The sequence below is a fragment of the Carlito syrichta genome, unplaced genomic scaffold, assembly GCF_000164805.1.
Source record: "Carlito syrichta isolate Samal-C Ts95f unplaced genomic scaffold, Tarsius_syrichta-2.0.1 Scaffold236645, whole genome shotgun sequence".
NCBI lineage: Eukaryota > Metazoa > Chordata > Mammalia > Primates > Tarsiidae > Carlito > Carlito syrichta.
In genome coordinates, this window is record NW_007180741.1 from 20,503 (window position 1) to 33,817 (window position 13,315).

The window sequence follows — 13,315 nt, forward strand, 5'->3', positions numbered from 1 at the left end:
GTTTTATTTTAATAATATATTGACATAAGAAACTAAATTTAATTTTTAATCAAGCAAACATGGAAAAGCACATACTTACCCTCAGTTACTGTGAAATTACTAAGAAAAGTCATCATGGTATTCCCTGAGGACCAAGTTTCCTCCAGGCTTTTGGCCAACCTAAAATGGCAGAAAATTAAAGCTAAATTAGGCAACATAAATCAGAAACAATGTTGAAGTGAATAATACTGCCTCAGTCCCCAGGAGACGAGCTGGATAACAAGATCACATTTCCATAAAATTCTTCCAACAATTAGACACACATGTCTCCCGACACCATCTGTATGTGAATATCCATTAGTACCCACACTCCAGTATTTCCTTTTCAGAGCCCCTGCCAAGAAAGATGAACCAGGGGACTAAAGATGCATAATAAATGGCTGTTCACAACTGTGTAAAGGATAGGAGGGATCATGAAACGTATGAGAAATTAGGATGGCAAGAGTCAGATGAACATCATTCTTTCTATGAACAAGTTATCTGCAGAACACAAAGTCCCTGATTTCCTCTTCTGGTGCTTTGCACTTCTAGAACACCGAGCAAAGCTAATCAAATACGAGGAAAATCAGAGACTAGTACTGTATTGTAACCTTGGATCATGACTTTTATTCTCATTTCTACTTATTTGGTACTCCAGGTAAGGCCTGAAGGATAATGACATTTGGATCTAATATTCTTTTTTTTTTTTTTTTTGAGTTGGAGTCTCACTTCATCACCCAGGCTGGAGTGCAGCCACATGCTCATGGCCAGCCCAGTGTCAACCTGCTGGGCTCTGGCAATCCTTCTGCCTCAGCCTTGCAAGTAGCCGGAACTACAGGCATGTGCTACCATGCACGCCTAATTTTTTTATTTTTATTTTTTATGTTTTTATTGTAGAGACGAGGTCTTGCCAAGTTACCTGGGCTGGACTCGAACCCACGGGCTCAGAAAATCCACTCACCTTGGCCTCCGAAAGTGCTGGAATGACAGGCTGAGCCACTGAGCCCAGCAGATCTAATATTCTTATTGCCAATGGAAGTTAGCCTTCTGGCTGACACTGCTCTTACATTTTACTATCTAAAAATGTAGTCATGGAAAACATTGCTGTTTCAAAAGTATGTATCCATATGCCTATTAAGAGTATGTGGAGCTGGGCTCGGTGGCTCAGCCTGTAATCCCGCACTTTTGGGAGGCTGAGGTGAGTGAATTGCCTGAGCCTGCGGGTTAGAGACCCGCCTGGGCAGATGAGACCTCAACTCTACAATAAAATCAAAAAATTAGCCGGGTGTGGTAGTGCGCGCCTATAATTCTGGCTACTCGGAAGGCTGAGGCGGAAGGATTGCTAGAGGCCAGCAGGTCGAGGCTGCGGTGGCCAGGAGCGGCCACTGCACTCCAGTCTGGGCAACAGAGTGAGACTCCAACTCAAAAAAAAAAAAAAAAGAGTATGTGATACAGACATATCTGAAATTCACAACTTAAGTGTTAGATATCTTCTTTATGAGCAGAAATACCAGGAAATCATGAGAGCCATGTTACTGCATACATGTGTATGTGGTGCTGCACGGTTTCCAGCACAGGCTGGCATGTGCAGTCCTGGTCAGTGACATTTTCCAAGCTGCTCGTGAAGATTTCCAAGATGCTAGAATGATTCCTGCTAAGGCCTTCACAATGTAGTTGATTGGGCGAGGACCATATGTTTTCAATTTCCTGGAAAACATAGCAAAGATATAGGTTAGAAACACACACACACACACACACACACACACACCCACACACACACACAAGCTGTGTGAGCTTAAATCCACTTTCCAGATAAATGCATGCTCTCATCCAGTATTACATGCATTGTAAGATTTTTAGTTTATTTTTTTCTGTCTCAAAAAACAGAGAACAAACAATCATGTCCAATTGCTTCTGGGCACTACAGAGCAGTAGAAAGAGCTCTTGGCTGGGAACTAGGGGAGCCCAGATTTTACTCTTGTCCCTGCCATTAACTGGATAGCGGGACAGCATATTCTCAATACATGGCAGAGAACAAGCGATGCCTCCACTGAATGACTCAGCTCTTAACTTCCAGGAGCTCAGCTCCCAGGAACTCATGAAACTCAATGACAAAAAATCAAATAACCCAATTTTTAAAATGGCCAAAAGGCATGAATAAAAATTTCTTCAAAGGTGCTTGAATAAAAATTTCTTTAAAGAAGACATAAAAACAGCAATCAGGTATATGAAAAGGTACAGCACGTCACTAATCATCAGGAAAATGCAAATCAAAACTCAATAAGGTACTACCTCACATCTGTTAGGATGGCTATTATGAAAAAGATGAGATACGTTTTGATGAGGGTGTGGAGAAAAGGGAACATTTGTATGCTTTGGTGGGAATATAAATTGGTACAGCTATTATGGAAAACAGTAAGAAGGCTCCTCAAAATATTAAAAATGACCACTTCTATTCAACATCGTACTGGAAGTTCTAGCAAAAGCAATCCAACAAGAGAAAGAAATAAAATGCATTCAGATCAGCAAGAAGAAAGTCAAACCATCTCTGTTCACTGATAGCATGATTATATACAGAGAAAAAGCCTGCAGTCTCCTCCAAAAGACTTCTAGGTCTGGTGAACAACTTCAGAAAAGTCTCAGGACATAAAACCAACACATAAAAATCAGTAACATTTCTACATACCAATAAAGCTCAAGCCAAGAACCAAATCAAGAACTCAATGCCATTTACAATAACCACAAAAAATTAAGATAAAATACCTAGAAATACACTTAACCAAGAAGGTGAAAGATCTCTACAGGGAGAACTACAACTGCAAAATCAAGAAACACATCTAGTGCCCACTGATGATTGACTGGACCAAGAAAATGTAGCACATATACACCATGGACGACAGCGCGGCCATAAAAGGAATAAAATCACATCTTCTGAAGCAACATGGTTGGAGCCTAAGCAAACTGACTCAGAAACACAAAACCAAACATCGCATGGTCTCACTTATATGCAGGAGCTAAATGGCCACAAAGATGAAAATAAGAGACACTGGGGTCACTAAAAGAAGAGGAGGTGAAAAGAAGCTTAGGGTTCAGAAGTTACCTGTTGAGTACAATGTTGACTGTCTGGGAAATGGGCCACCTGAAGTCCAATCCCCACCAGTACACTATGTGCCCATATAACAAACAGGCACTTGTATACTCTAATCTAAAAATAAATAATATATATTACATACATAGAGGATACATATATTATATACCATATATATAGAGAGAGGTATATGAAAAGGTACAGCACGTCACTAATCATAGAGAGAGAGAGAGAGAGAGAGAGAACAAATACATGATCCAGTAATCCTACTTCTGGATGTAAATCAAATGGAAGTGAAATTGCATCTCAAAGAGATATCTGCATCCTCGTACTCACTACAGCACTATTCACAAAATATGGAATCAACTGAAGTGATCATCCAGTGTGAACCTAAGTGTTCAACTTAAGTGTGACACACACACACACACACACACAATGACTATAGTACGGAGCCATAAAAAAAAAAGAAAATCACACTATTCGTAATAACATGGATGAAGCCAGAAAACATTCAAATGAAATTAGTTGGTTATAGAAAAAAAAATACTGCATGATCCCACTTATATGAAGAATTTTTTAAAAAGTAGTCAAACTTACAGAAACAGAGAATAGGATGGTGGTTACTGGGGATGAAAGTAGGGGGAAAGGAGAGATGTTGGAGAAAAGGTATAAAGTTGCAGTTGTGTGGAATGAATAAGGCTAGAGATCTAACATATAATGTGAGCATTTTAGTTACTAATATTGCATTATATGCTGGAAATTAACCAGGAGAGTAGATTTTAGGTGCTTTTATCACATATACGCGCGCGCGCGCACACACACACACACACACACACACACACACACACAATAACAATAACTGTGAGATAATGGCTTTGCTCATTTGCTTGACTGTAGCAACCATTTCATTATGCATATGTTTTTCAAAACATCATGTTGTACATCTTAAACATATACACTAAAAAATTTTCAAAATAAAAAAATTTTAATCAAGCCTTTTCAAAATTCACAGCTACAAAACCAGTGATTAGAAAGAAATCGTGTGTCTGTCCACACATACAGAGGATCGGATCTGGATCTGCTCTACCAGGAGATCAGCAGTGCAGCCTGAAAGGTTCTTGTTCTCCCTGCTGCAGCTGGAGGAACCTCTAGAACTCAGAGGAGCCCATGGAAACACCCCAGGACTAAGCCCTGACTCTTTGGCATCTCCATGTCCTTCTCTAAGATTTCACAGACCTCTTCTCAGTATCTTCCTAGAAGCATTAACCAGTTTTTTAAAAAAGACCGATCATGTTGGAAAAGAAAAACTTTAAGAATGATGCCTATAAAATGATACAATGCAAAACATTTGTCATATGTAGAATTAAGTGACAAATATGAATAATTTAAATTTAAAACAACTTGAAAAGCAGCACACATATTATATGGATGTCTACATACACGCAGGTGAAATCTACACACATTCCCTGGGCACAGTTATCCTACCATAAATAATTCATTTCATATCATCAGAATTTACATACTTCGTCACATTTTATTTCTATCACCCAATTCCTGTTGACATTGGAAGCATAATTTCAGGTTGTGCTAATTATGGGAAGGTGTTATATGCAGTTCAACACTTAGATAATATTTCTGTCTAAATAAAGCTTCTAAACATTATTCTCAAAACTGCCATCAGTTTCTCTTGCAAAGGAAAACTATTAATCATTCAAGTGACCAGAAGGAGTTAACACATTTATGTTCCAAGGAAAGTTAAACATGAAGATTGAGGAAATGTCAAAGTGGAGGCTGCCCCGAGGTGTGTCGCCTGGAGGCTGAGGAAGGTCTGGTGGGGAATGGAGATTTCTCAGGAATGAATGAGCATTAACACACGATCAGGACACCCAAACTTACCACTGTCACCACTGCCATCACTGCCACCACCACCCCTACCATCACCATCGTTACCACCAAACTTCCAAAATCTCTCCATAGGGAGAATTGTGCCAGGCAAAGTCATTACATCACATGCAACTTTTTGACTCTAATTCATTCATTATTGTGGTTCACTTTCCAAGTATACATTTTCCCCCAAATAATCTGGGGGGACCATTCATTCATTCATTCAAAAAATACTTATTGAGTGCCAGGCCCAGGCTAGGTGTGGGCTGCAAGTTGTGAACACAGTAGATAAGTGACCCTACCTTCAAGAGGAACACAGCCAACCAACCAACAGCTGCAGGGGCAAACCAGTCAGCAAATCACAGGTGATGTGAAGGAAAATAAGACGGGGACAGGCAGAGCTGGAGGTTTTGGAAAATTTAAGACTTTCTTTAGCATTGTCAGGGAAGCACACTGCAGGCAAAGGGACCAGCATGTGAAAAGGCCCTGAGGAGGGTTCAAAGGAGCCAGTGAGGTGGAAAAGAGAGTACAAAGGAGGGATGTGAGCAAGGTGACCACCACCCAGACAGCAGGACCTCACCATGACCTCCCTTAAGACTCTGGCACTTATTCGGGTGCTCCTGTGTTGGATACATATATGTTTAGGATGGCTATTCCTTGTTGATGGATTGAACCTTTTATCATTATGTAGTGTCCTTTCGTATCTTTTAAATTTTTGATAGCTTAAACGTTGTTTTGTCTGATATTAAGATGGCAACTTCTGCCTTCTTTCGTGATCCATTTGCCTGGAAACTCGTTTTCCATCCTTTAACTTTGAGTCTGTGTGCGTCCCTTGTGGTGAGATGAGTTTCCTAGATGCAGCAAATAATTGGGTCATGGTTTCTTATGCAGTTTGCCATGGACTCTGGCACTTATTCTGAATAAGATTGGGAGAAATTTTGTGTGACTCTCAGCAAAGAAGTGACATAATTTGATAATGCTTTGAAGGATCATGCTAGTTGCTGGGCTGAGGGCAGAGCAGAGGGAAAGAGAAGGAGAGAGCTGGGAGGTTACCACACCATCCAGGTGAGATGTGATAGAGGTACACATGTGGGAGGTGCTGGGAGGTGGTGGAATTTGGCCAGACTTTGGGAACACTTGGAAGGTAAAATAGACTAACAAGAATAAAAAAAAAGAAAGAAAAAAAGAAACTAACAAGAAATAAAGAAAGATTCACAAGTATGCCAAAGATGTTGTTGCCCCTAACATCCGAGGAAAATTACACCAGGGGAAGGAATTGGGTGGAAAGATCAAGAGTTATATTTCAGATGGGTTGAGTTGAAGGGCCCATTTGGCACCAAGCGGAGGTGCTGAGGAGACAACTGAACATACAAGCCCAAAGGTCAGAGAGGTCTTGGCTGGAGAAGATTTGGAAGTTGTCATGAAGTAACGAGAATTGTTAGGCTGCAAATGAATCTGGATGTGATTGTCCAGCACGCGAACATAGACTGAGAAGAAAAAGTTTTGGAGCCAGCCTGGGTCCATCTGCCACATAGAGGAACCAGGAGTGGAAATGAAAAAGGTCAGTGAGGATGCAGAAGCTTAGAGAAAGCCCGGGGAGGAGGGCTGAGTGAAGAAGGGGTGGGGAAGGGTGAGTCTGTGTGGATGCTGTGCTCAGTGCCAGGAAGGAGAGTCGGGAGACTTAGCCATAAGGAGGTCAGAGGACCGGGCAGGAGCAGCCCAGATGCCCAGCTGGCCTCTGCTGCCTGCAGGGCTCTGACAGGGAGTGATCAACCCAGGCCATTCTCTCCCCTATCTATCTTGTGCCAGGATTCAAGGACACACAGACTTCTTTCCTTTCTTCACTTGAGGTTCCACTGCCTGTCCCATCCTTAGAGACAGTGTCCTCCTGCTTCTGACTCACTGTGCCCAAAGACAGGGGCACAGACCCCACTCATGGTCTGAATGTCACCATAGGAAAGTAGAAAGGGAAATGATGAAAGCAAACGCAGGCAGCACATCTGCAAGGCGGGGATGTCTGGGTCCAGTTCCGAGTCCCCAGTCTATGCATTTATTTAAATAAACAGGCCTTCAACTTTCACACTCTGCTTTTTCCAGTGTGGATCTCTCCAAAACTTCCCCAATTCTCGCACCCAAACATCTCACAGGCCCAATAATCTCTTCTCTCTGCAGAGATCCCTCTTTAAAGCATACAAGTACACAGACGCAGCCAGGCCAGAACAACAGGTAGAGGTGAGTGCCCCTTGAGGCCAACTCACTCCTGAGAACACAGATTGAATTAAATACATCCTGCAGGGACTCTGCTGTGAGACATTCCCTCATAGAAAAGAAAGAACCTCTAGTTTATAATTGTAACTATATGCAAACTATACTTCATCCAATGCATTTGTAACATTCCTGCTAAGAATGTTATTATTCAATTTAGCAAAATAGTAATTTTGACATAAAGGGGATCATCAAGGAATGTGCACATTCTACCCCAGGAGCAAGGACTGCTGGAAGAAAAGTTCTAGCCTCCTTCAGCACAGGCGTGTCGGGCTCCAGAAAGGAGATGCATCTAGCACAAATGTTGAGGTCAGCATTCATCAAGCTATACTTTTGGGATAGGGTAAGACCGCCATAGGGAAAAGGCAGCACACATCAGATTCGCCTTCTCAAGTAGGTTAGCCCTGGAACTGCTCAGGAACTAGGCAGGTAAGTATATACATGTGGACCCACAGGTCTAGATGTAAGAAGATGGTAGGAAGTCCCCATTCAACCTAGAGTTCCAGGCGCATTCTCCAGTTCAGCTTATCCCAGAAGATGCCCTGGAAACTTGCTGCCATTTTTGAAATTCAGGTTCTGATCTCCATTAAGCTCCTTATTGCTCCTTTCTACTGTTTCATCACAGCAATTCAGTCAGCTGAGACCTTCATCTCCAATGGGAATTCTGTGTTAGTACTGAGAAAACTACATGTTAGAATATGTATTGAGATATTGAAAAACTAAAATTGACATTGTTCCCCTTGCCTACCTCTGCTGGGCATTTCATATCCCACAGCCTGGAAAAGATTTATATTTCTAAAACTCTTATGTACTTAAACCACACACCCATTCTAAAAGCTTTGCATCCTGAGATAAGTGATGAGTTTTTTGTTTTTGTCATCAGAGACAGGAACTTCAGCTCTTTATCAAAAGTAACTCAGCTGTTACCAGCCAGACTTGTTGACAGTCCTATAACAATTTGAACTATAAATACGGTCTTTGAGTCTGTTGCTTTGAGAGCTGGCGTCTCTTGCCTGTTTTATTACCACAACCTTCACTCAGCACTCAAAATTTGTCTGAGAGGCTTTTTTTTTCTGTATCCACATTTAATACCTGACAAAAATCTGCACAACCTGGAAATAAGAATTTGATGATACAGGCTTAGCCTGTAATCCCGTGCCTTTGGGAGGCTGAGGTGAGTGGATTGCCTGAGTCCACGGGTTCCAGACCCACCTGGGCAACTTGGTGAGACCTCATCTCTACAATAAATCAAAAATTAGACAGGTGTGGTAGCACGCGCCTGTAGTTCCAGCTACTTGGAAGGCTGAGGTGGAAGGATCGCCAGAGCCCAGCAGGTCTAGGCTGCGGTGGCCAGGAGCGGCCACTGCACTCCAGTCTGGGCGAGTGAGACTCCAACTCAAAAAATAAAAAAATAAAAATAAAGAATTTGGTGATCTAAATAAATCAACATAAATGTGACAAGCTTCTGGGGCCACAAAGGCAGTCATCTCTAGGGATTGCTCAGGGCTTCCTGCTGGCATACACCACTCCTCCAAAGGCCGCAGGACACTGGTGAGTGGTCAGCCATCCTCCCTTCCTCCCTCCCTCCTCACACTTCTCCAGAGCTGGGGCCTTCCGCACCATCCCTGCTGTAGGAGTTCATGGCCACCTCTGGCCTCCCTCGGAATTGTCTGGCTCTCTGCTTTCTGTGGCAGGCCCACGCTCACTGGACATAGGATGGGGTAGAGTTACTGCACCGCAAAACAAGAAACAACATTCAGAACTGGACCCAGAAGAAAAGCATGTCTTTGCTGCATTGTTGGAAAAACACTACCATTGTCCAAGCTTCTCAAGCAGGTCAGGTCTGGCTTTAATTCCAGGGCAAGAGAGTGAGCCCTAGATAAAGTTCTGATCCAACTTTAACTGAAGATCCTGTATGAAAGCCTATTGGGCACCTGTCCAACTTAATATATTTTTTTAAAAGTCTATACCATTCCTATCCAACCATTAGGTTTTGGTACTGATAAGTGTATTCAATAAATTAGAGCTAGTGATGGGCTGCTAAACATTTAAAAATTAATTTTCCAAGAGAAAAACGTATCTGATTTATAGTACTTGCCCATTTCTGGGGTGTAAATGCTCCCACATGTCCTAGTTCAAGTGGCCAGTGTGACATCCCTGAACACAGGGTTGGGAAGAGCTATATACGGAAGCACACAACTATACAGTAGTTCTATTATGTGGATTCAACAGATGCAGATAAGCTCCGGAGGATAGATAATAGTGAGACACACTAAGGTAATTAGGAAATGATGGGTCCTGAATTATCATGGCTTTTGTTTTTCATGTGATTTATTTTGTCAAAATCTAACCTAATTTGATGTATCGTGATGTCTGTGTTTAACAGTTTACAAAATTTCTGAAAATTTAACAGCCAGCTTTCACAACTTAGTGCCAGTCAACCCCAGCACACCACTAGGAGATGCCAAGTGGGAGGAAGGGTGAGCACGCACCCTGTAAGATCAACTTCCAGTGACTACATAGGACATAGTTGCTGTGCAAGCCTAAGCAACTCAACTGCCTTACCAGGACCAATAGTAATGAAATTCTCTGAAATATAAAATATGACAAACCTGGTAGTGGTCAAGTGCCAGAGTGACCCCTTGGATAGCAGATAACATGAGATGCCTCATCCCACCTTGCTTGCAAGTCAGAGTGGCACACAAAATTTCCTTGGTCAAGGAGGGATTTTCTGCCAGAAGAAATACAGAGAAAAATAATCAGTAAACGGTCCTCTTCCAAACTCACCACTCTTACAAAAATCACTCTTTAAAGATTCAAAAGGATACAGATTCCTTACAATTGCTTAAATTACCAAGATGAACATCAGATGAAGAGAGCAAAGCTGTGCCTTTGGTGTTTCAAATATAATTAAAGAAAGACCCTGTTTTTCTAATTGGCCTGACTTCATATAAATTAATTTCCTCTGCCTCCCCACACTGGTCTCCCCCTCCTGTATCCCCGTAGATGGAGTGTCCCTTCACCCCATTTGCCCAGAACAGGCTTGGTTTTCTCCTATTGTCCTGGCATGGTTATGAACAGTGAGTGTCCTCTGCTGTTCTCAACAGTGACCCAGTCTGAAGGGTGAATGGCACACACAGTCCATCTAAGGTCTTCTCCGTCCCCCATGCCTCACATGCCACCTATCCCTGGCAGCCATCCGTGACTCCCCTCCACCTGGTCCTCACAGCCAACCCCTCTCCCCACCACTTAGCTAGGCCTCCCAGCGGTTCTTGATTCACACCTTGGTCCAGTGTCCATCCAGGTCACACCCAGGAGATTGCCAGGCTCCTAACAGGTACTCTCTTGTCTTATCTCATCCCTCCAACCCTCTTCCACACTGAGCCACAGAACTCTTCCTAAAGAGCTACAGAGCTCCTAGCCACAGGGCTTTTCTTCAGAGGAGATCATCAGGGAACAAGAATCTACCCAAAGGTGCTGTGTTGCATTCAAAGCCCTTTTGGGCCACAGGCCACCTCCATCCCCGGCACTCATGCCCTCCATCCCTCCAGTTCGCTCAAGGCCATCAGCTGCAAGGCACCATTGCCCCTTCTTGAACCTACCTCCCTTTCAGAGCTCTGCCCACAATGCCCTCCTCTCCCCCAGCCTGACCAGGGCCTCTCTGCTCCCGGCTATGCAGGTGCCTGGGCACTTGCTCCACTGCATGTGATCAGTGGCATGGAAACCCTCAGCACAAGATCCCATGTGAAGATCTCCTCACCTCTGCCTTCCTGTCATGGTGGCACCTGGCACATGGTGGCACCTGGCTTTGTACCTTCTAGGTACTTGGTGATGACAGAACATAAAATGCATTTTTATGAGAAATAAAATCTTTTATTTTTTTTAATTCAAGAAAGAAATCAATACTGACTCAAAGTTTTACATCATTTCTCAAAACTTATTTATTTATGTATTTATTTGAGTTGGGGTCTAATTCTGTCACCCAGGCCGGAGTACAGTGGCATGATCACAGCTCACCACAGCCGCAACCTTCTGGGCTCAGGAGATCCTCCCACTTCAGCCTCCCAAATAAGTAGGATTCCAGGAGCGCACCACTATTCCAGGCTGATCATTTTAATTTTAATTTTTATTTTTATTTTAGAGATGAGATTTTTGCTATGTTGCCTAAGCTGGCCTCAAGCTCCTGGGCTCAGGTTATTGTCCGGCCTTGGCCTCCCCAAGTATGGGAATGACAGGCGTAAGCCACCACACTCAGCCTAAAATCATTTTCTAAAACAGTTTTGGTGTGTTACTAAGCAGAAGAACCCCTTCTGAAAAAGCTGCATACTGTATGGTTTCAACTTTCCGACATTCTGGGAAAGATAAAACTATCGAGATAAAAAATTAGTAGTTGCCAGGGGCTAGGGGATTGGGAGGTATGGATAGACAGAGCACAGAGGAATTTCAGGGCAGTGAAACTATGCATATGATACTATAATGGTAGACATACATACACCATTACACACTCATTCTAAGTCATAGAATGTACAACACCAGATTGAACCTCAGTGTCAACTACGGACCCTGAGTGATAATGAAGTGCCAATATCGGTTCATCAACTGCAACAAACATATCATTCTGGAGGATGTTGATAACAAGGGAGGTTGTGGAGGGGGCAGATATACATGGGGAACACCTGTACCTTCCGTCCAATTTTTCTGTGAACCTAAAACTGCTCTAGAAAGTAAGGTTTATTAATTTTTTAAAGAACCAGTTTTCAACAATATACAATGCAGAGTAGACATAATATACCCAAAGTCATGCTTTCCAGAAGCATTCCACCTTGCTGTCTTGTTTTTCTTTTCTCACGAATCTTATTTTACTGATTATTTTTTTCTGAGTTGGGGTCTCACTCTGTCACCCAGACTGGAAAGCAATGGCATGATCACAGCTCACCGCAGTCTCGAATGCCTAGTCTCAAGCAATCCTCCCACCTCAGCCTCCTGAGTAGGTGGTATTATAGGTGTGTGTCACTACCCTCAACCCACATTTGGTTTTTTGTAGAGACAAGGTCCTGCTATGTTGCCCAGGCTAGTCTCAAACTCCTGGGCTCAAGCGATTCTCTCACCTTGGCCTCCAAAAGTGCTAGGACTATAGGCATGAGCCACCATGCCTGGTCTTATTTTACTGATGTTTGAAGACAGCTCTCTTTATTGTAGAAAATGCAAAATGTGTCTCTTAAGTAATCTCTTATTAAAATGTGAAAAGAAGGTAGCAAAGTGCTGTTAAACATTACAGCATTTATCTTTAAACATAAATGGACCCTCTGCTTTGGGGAAGACACAATAATTATGCTGTATAGACCTTAAAGAAAGGAGAGTGTACCATGAAAAAGCTGACATTATGTGACATTAGGCAAGTCAAGGACTGTGTCAGCCCCTTGTTTCCCCAGTATAATATGATGATGTGGAATAGACAGTGACACAGCAGGCATTTCTGCAAGGTTAGATCATGGGTGATATGGTCACTGGAAGCAGTGCTGGGCTGTCAGGCCATCTGGCCTCCTCCTTCCCTTGCATGTGACACTATCTTGCAGCCACCTTCAAAGACACCACCCTCAAGGATACTTCACATGTGTCTTGACACCAACAAGAGCCTGTTTCAACCCTTGGCTCCACCCACTTCCCCCAATCCCCTTTCTCCACTTTGCATCGCTTCTTCAAATCCCTGATTCCAGCCCTTCCTACCTGCTGTGGAGTCCCTCTTTTGGCTTTGAGGGCACATTCAGATACCCACTCTGGCTTTCCAGACATGCCAGCTCTCTCTGGACCCTCCACATTACTCTCTAGCCCTACAGATCCCTCAGGTCTTTTCAGCTGGAGAGGGTTGAGTGAGCTCTGACTTCTTCACTCCAAAACCCTGGAGTCTTGCTCACATTCTCTGGGCCTCTATCTGCCAGACTGTGAAACTAAAGATTAAAGTAAATGCCCACTGAGGTTTCTTCTCTTTCATGTACCTACTGGGTTCTCATGCAATTGTCGTTGGCGTTTTTAAAGCGTTAGATCAGGAGGAGGAAAATG

At 43.0% G+C, this 13,315-nt stretch overlaps 1 protein-coding gene across 1 annotated transcript in view; it reads right to left on the reverse strand.

Annotated features, from left to right (window-relative positions):
- ABCA13 (ATP binding cassette subfamily A member 13) overlaps positions 1–13,315 on the reverse strand; it is a gene marked incomplete at its 3' end in the record, with an annotated part of 147,999 nt that overhangs the window by 15,643 nt on the left and 119,041 nt on the right. The window contains exons 20-22 of the mRNA XM_008051823.1: positions 9,868–9,986; positions 1,562–1,725; positions 80–159 (exon numbers count right to left, since the gene is read on the reverse strand). Of these exons, the coding sequence (XP_008050014.1) occupies positions 80–159; positions 1,562–1,725; positions 9,868–9,986 (363 nt within the window). The remainder of the gene's footprint in view (positions 1–79; positions 160–1,561; positions 1,726–9,867; positions 9,987–13,315) is intronic.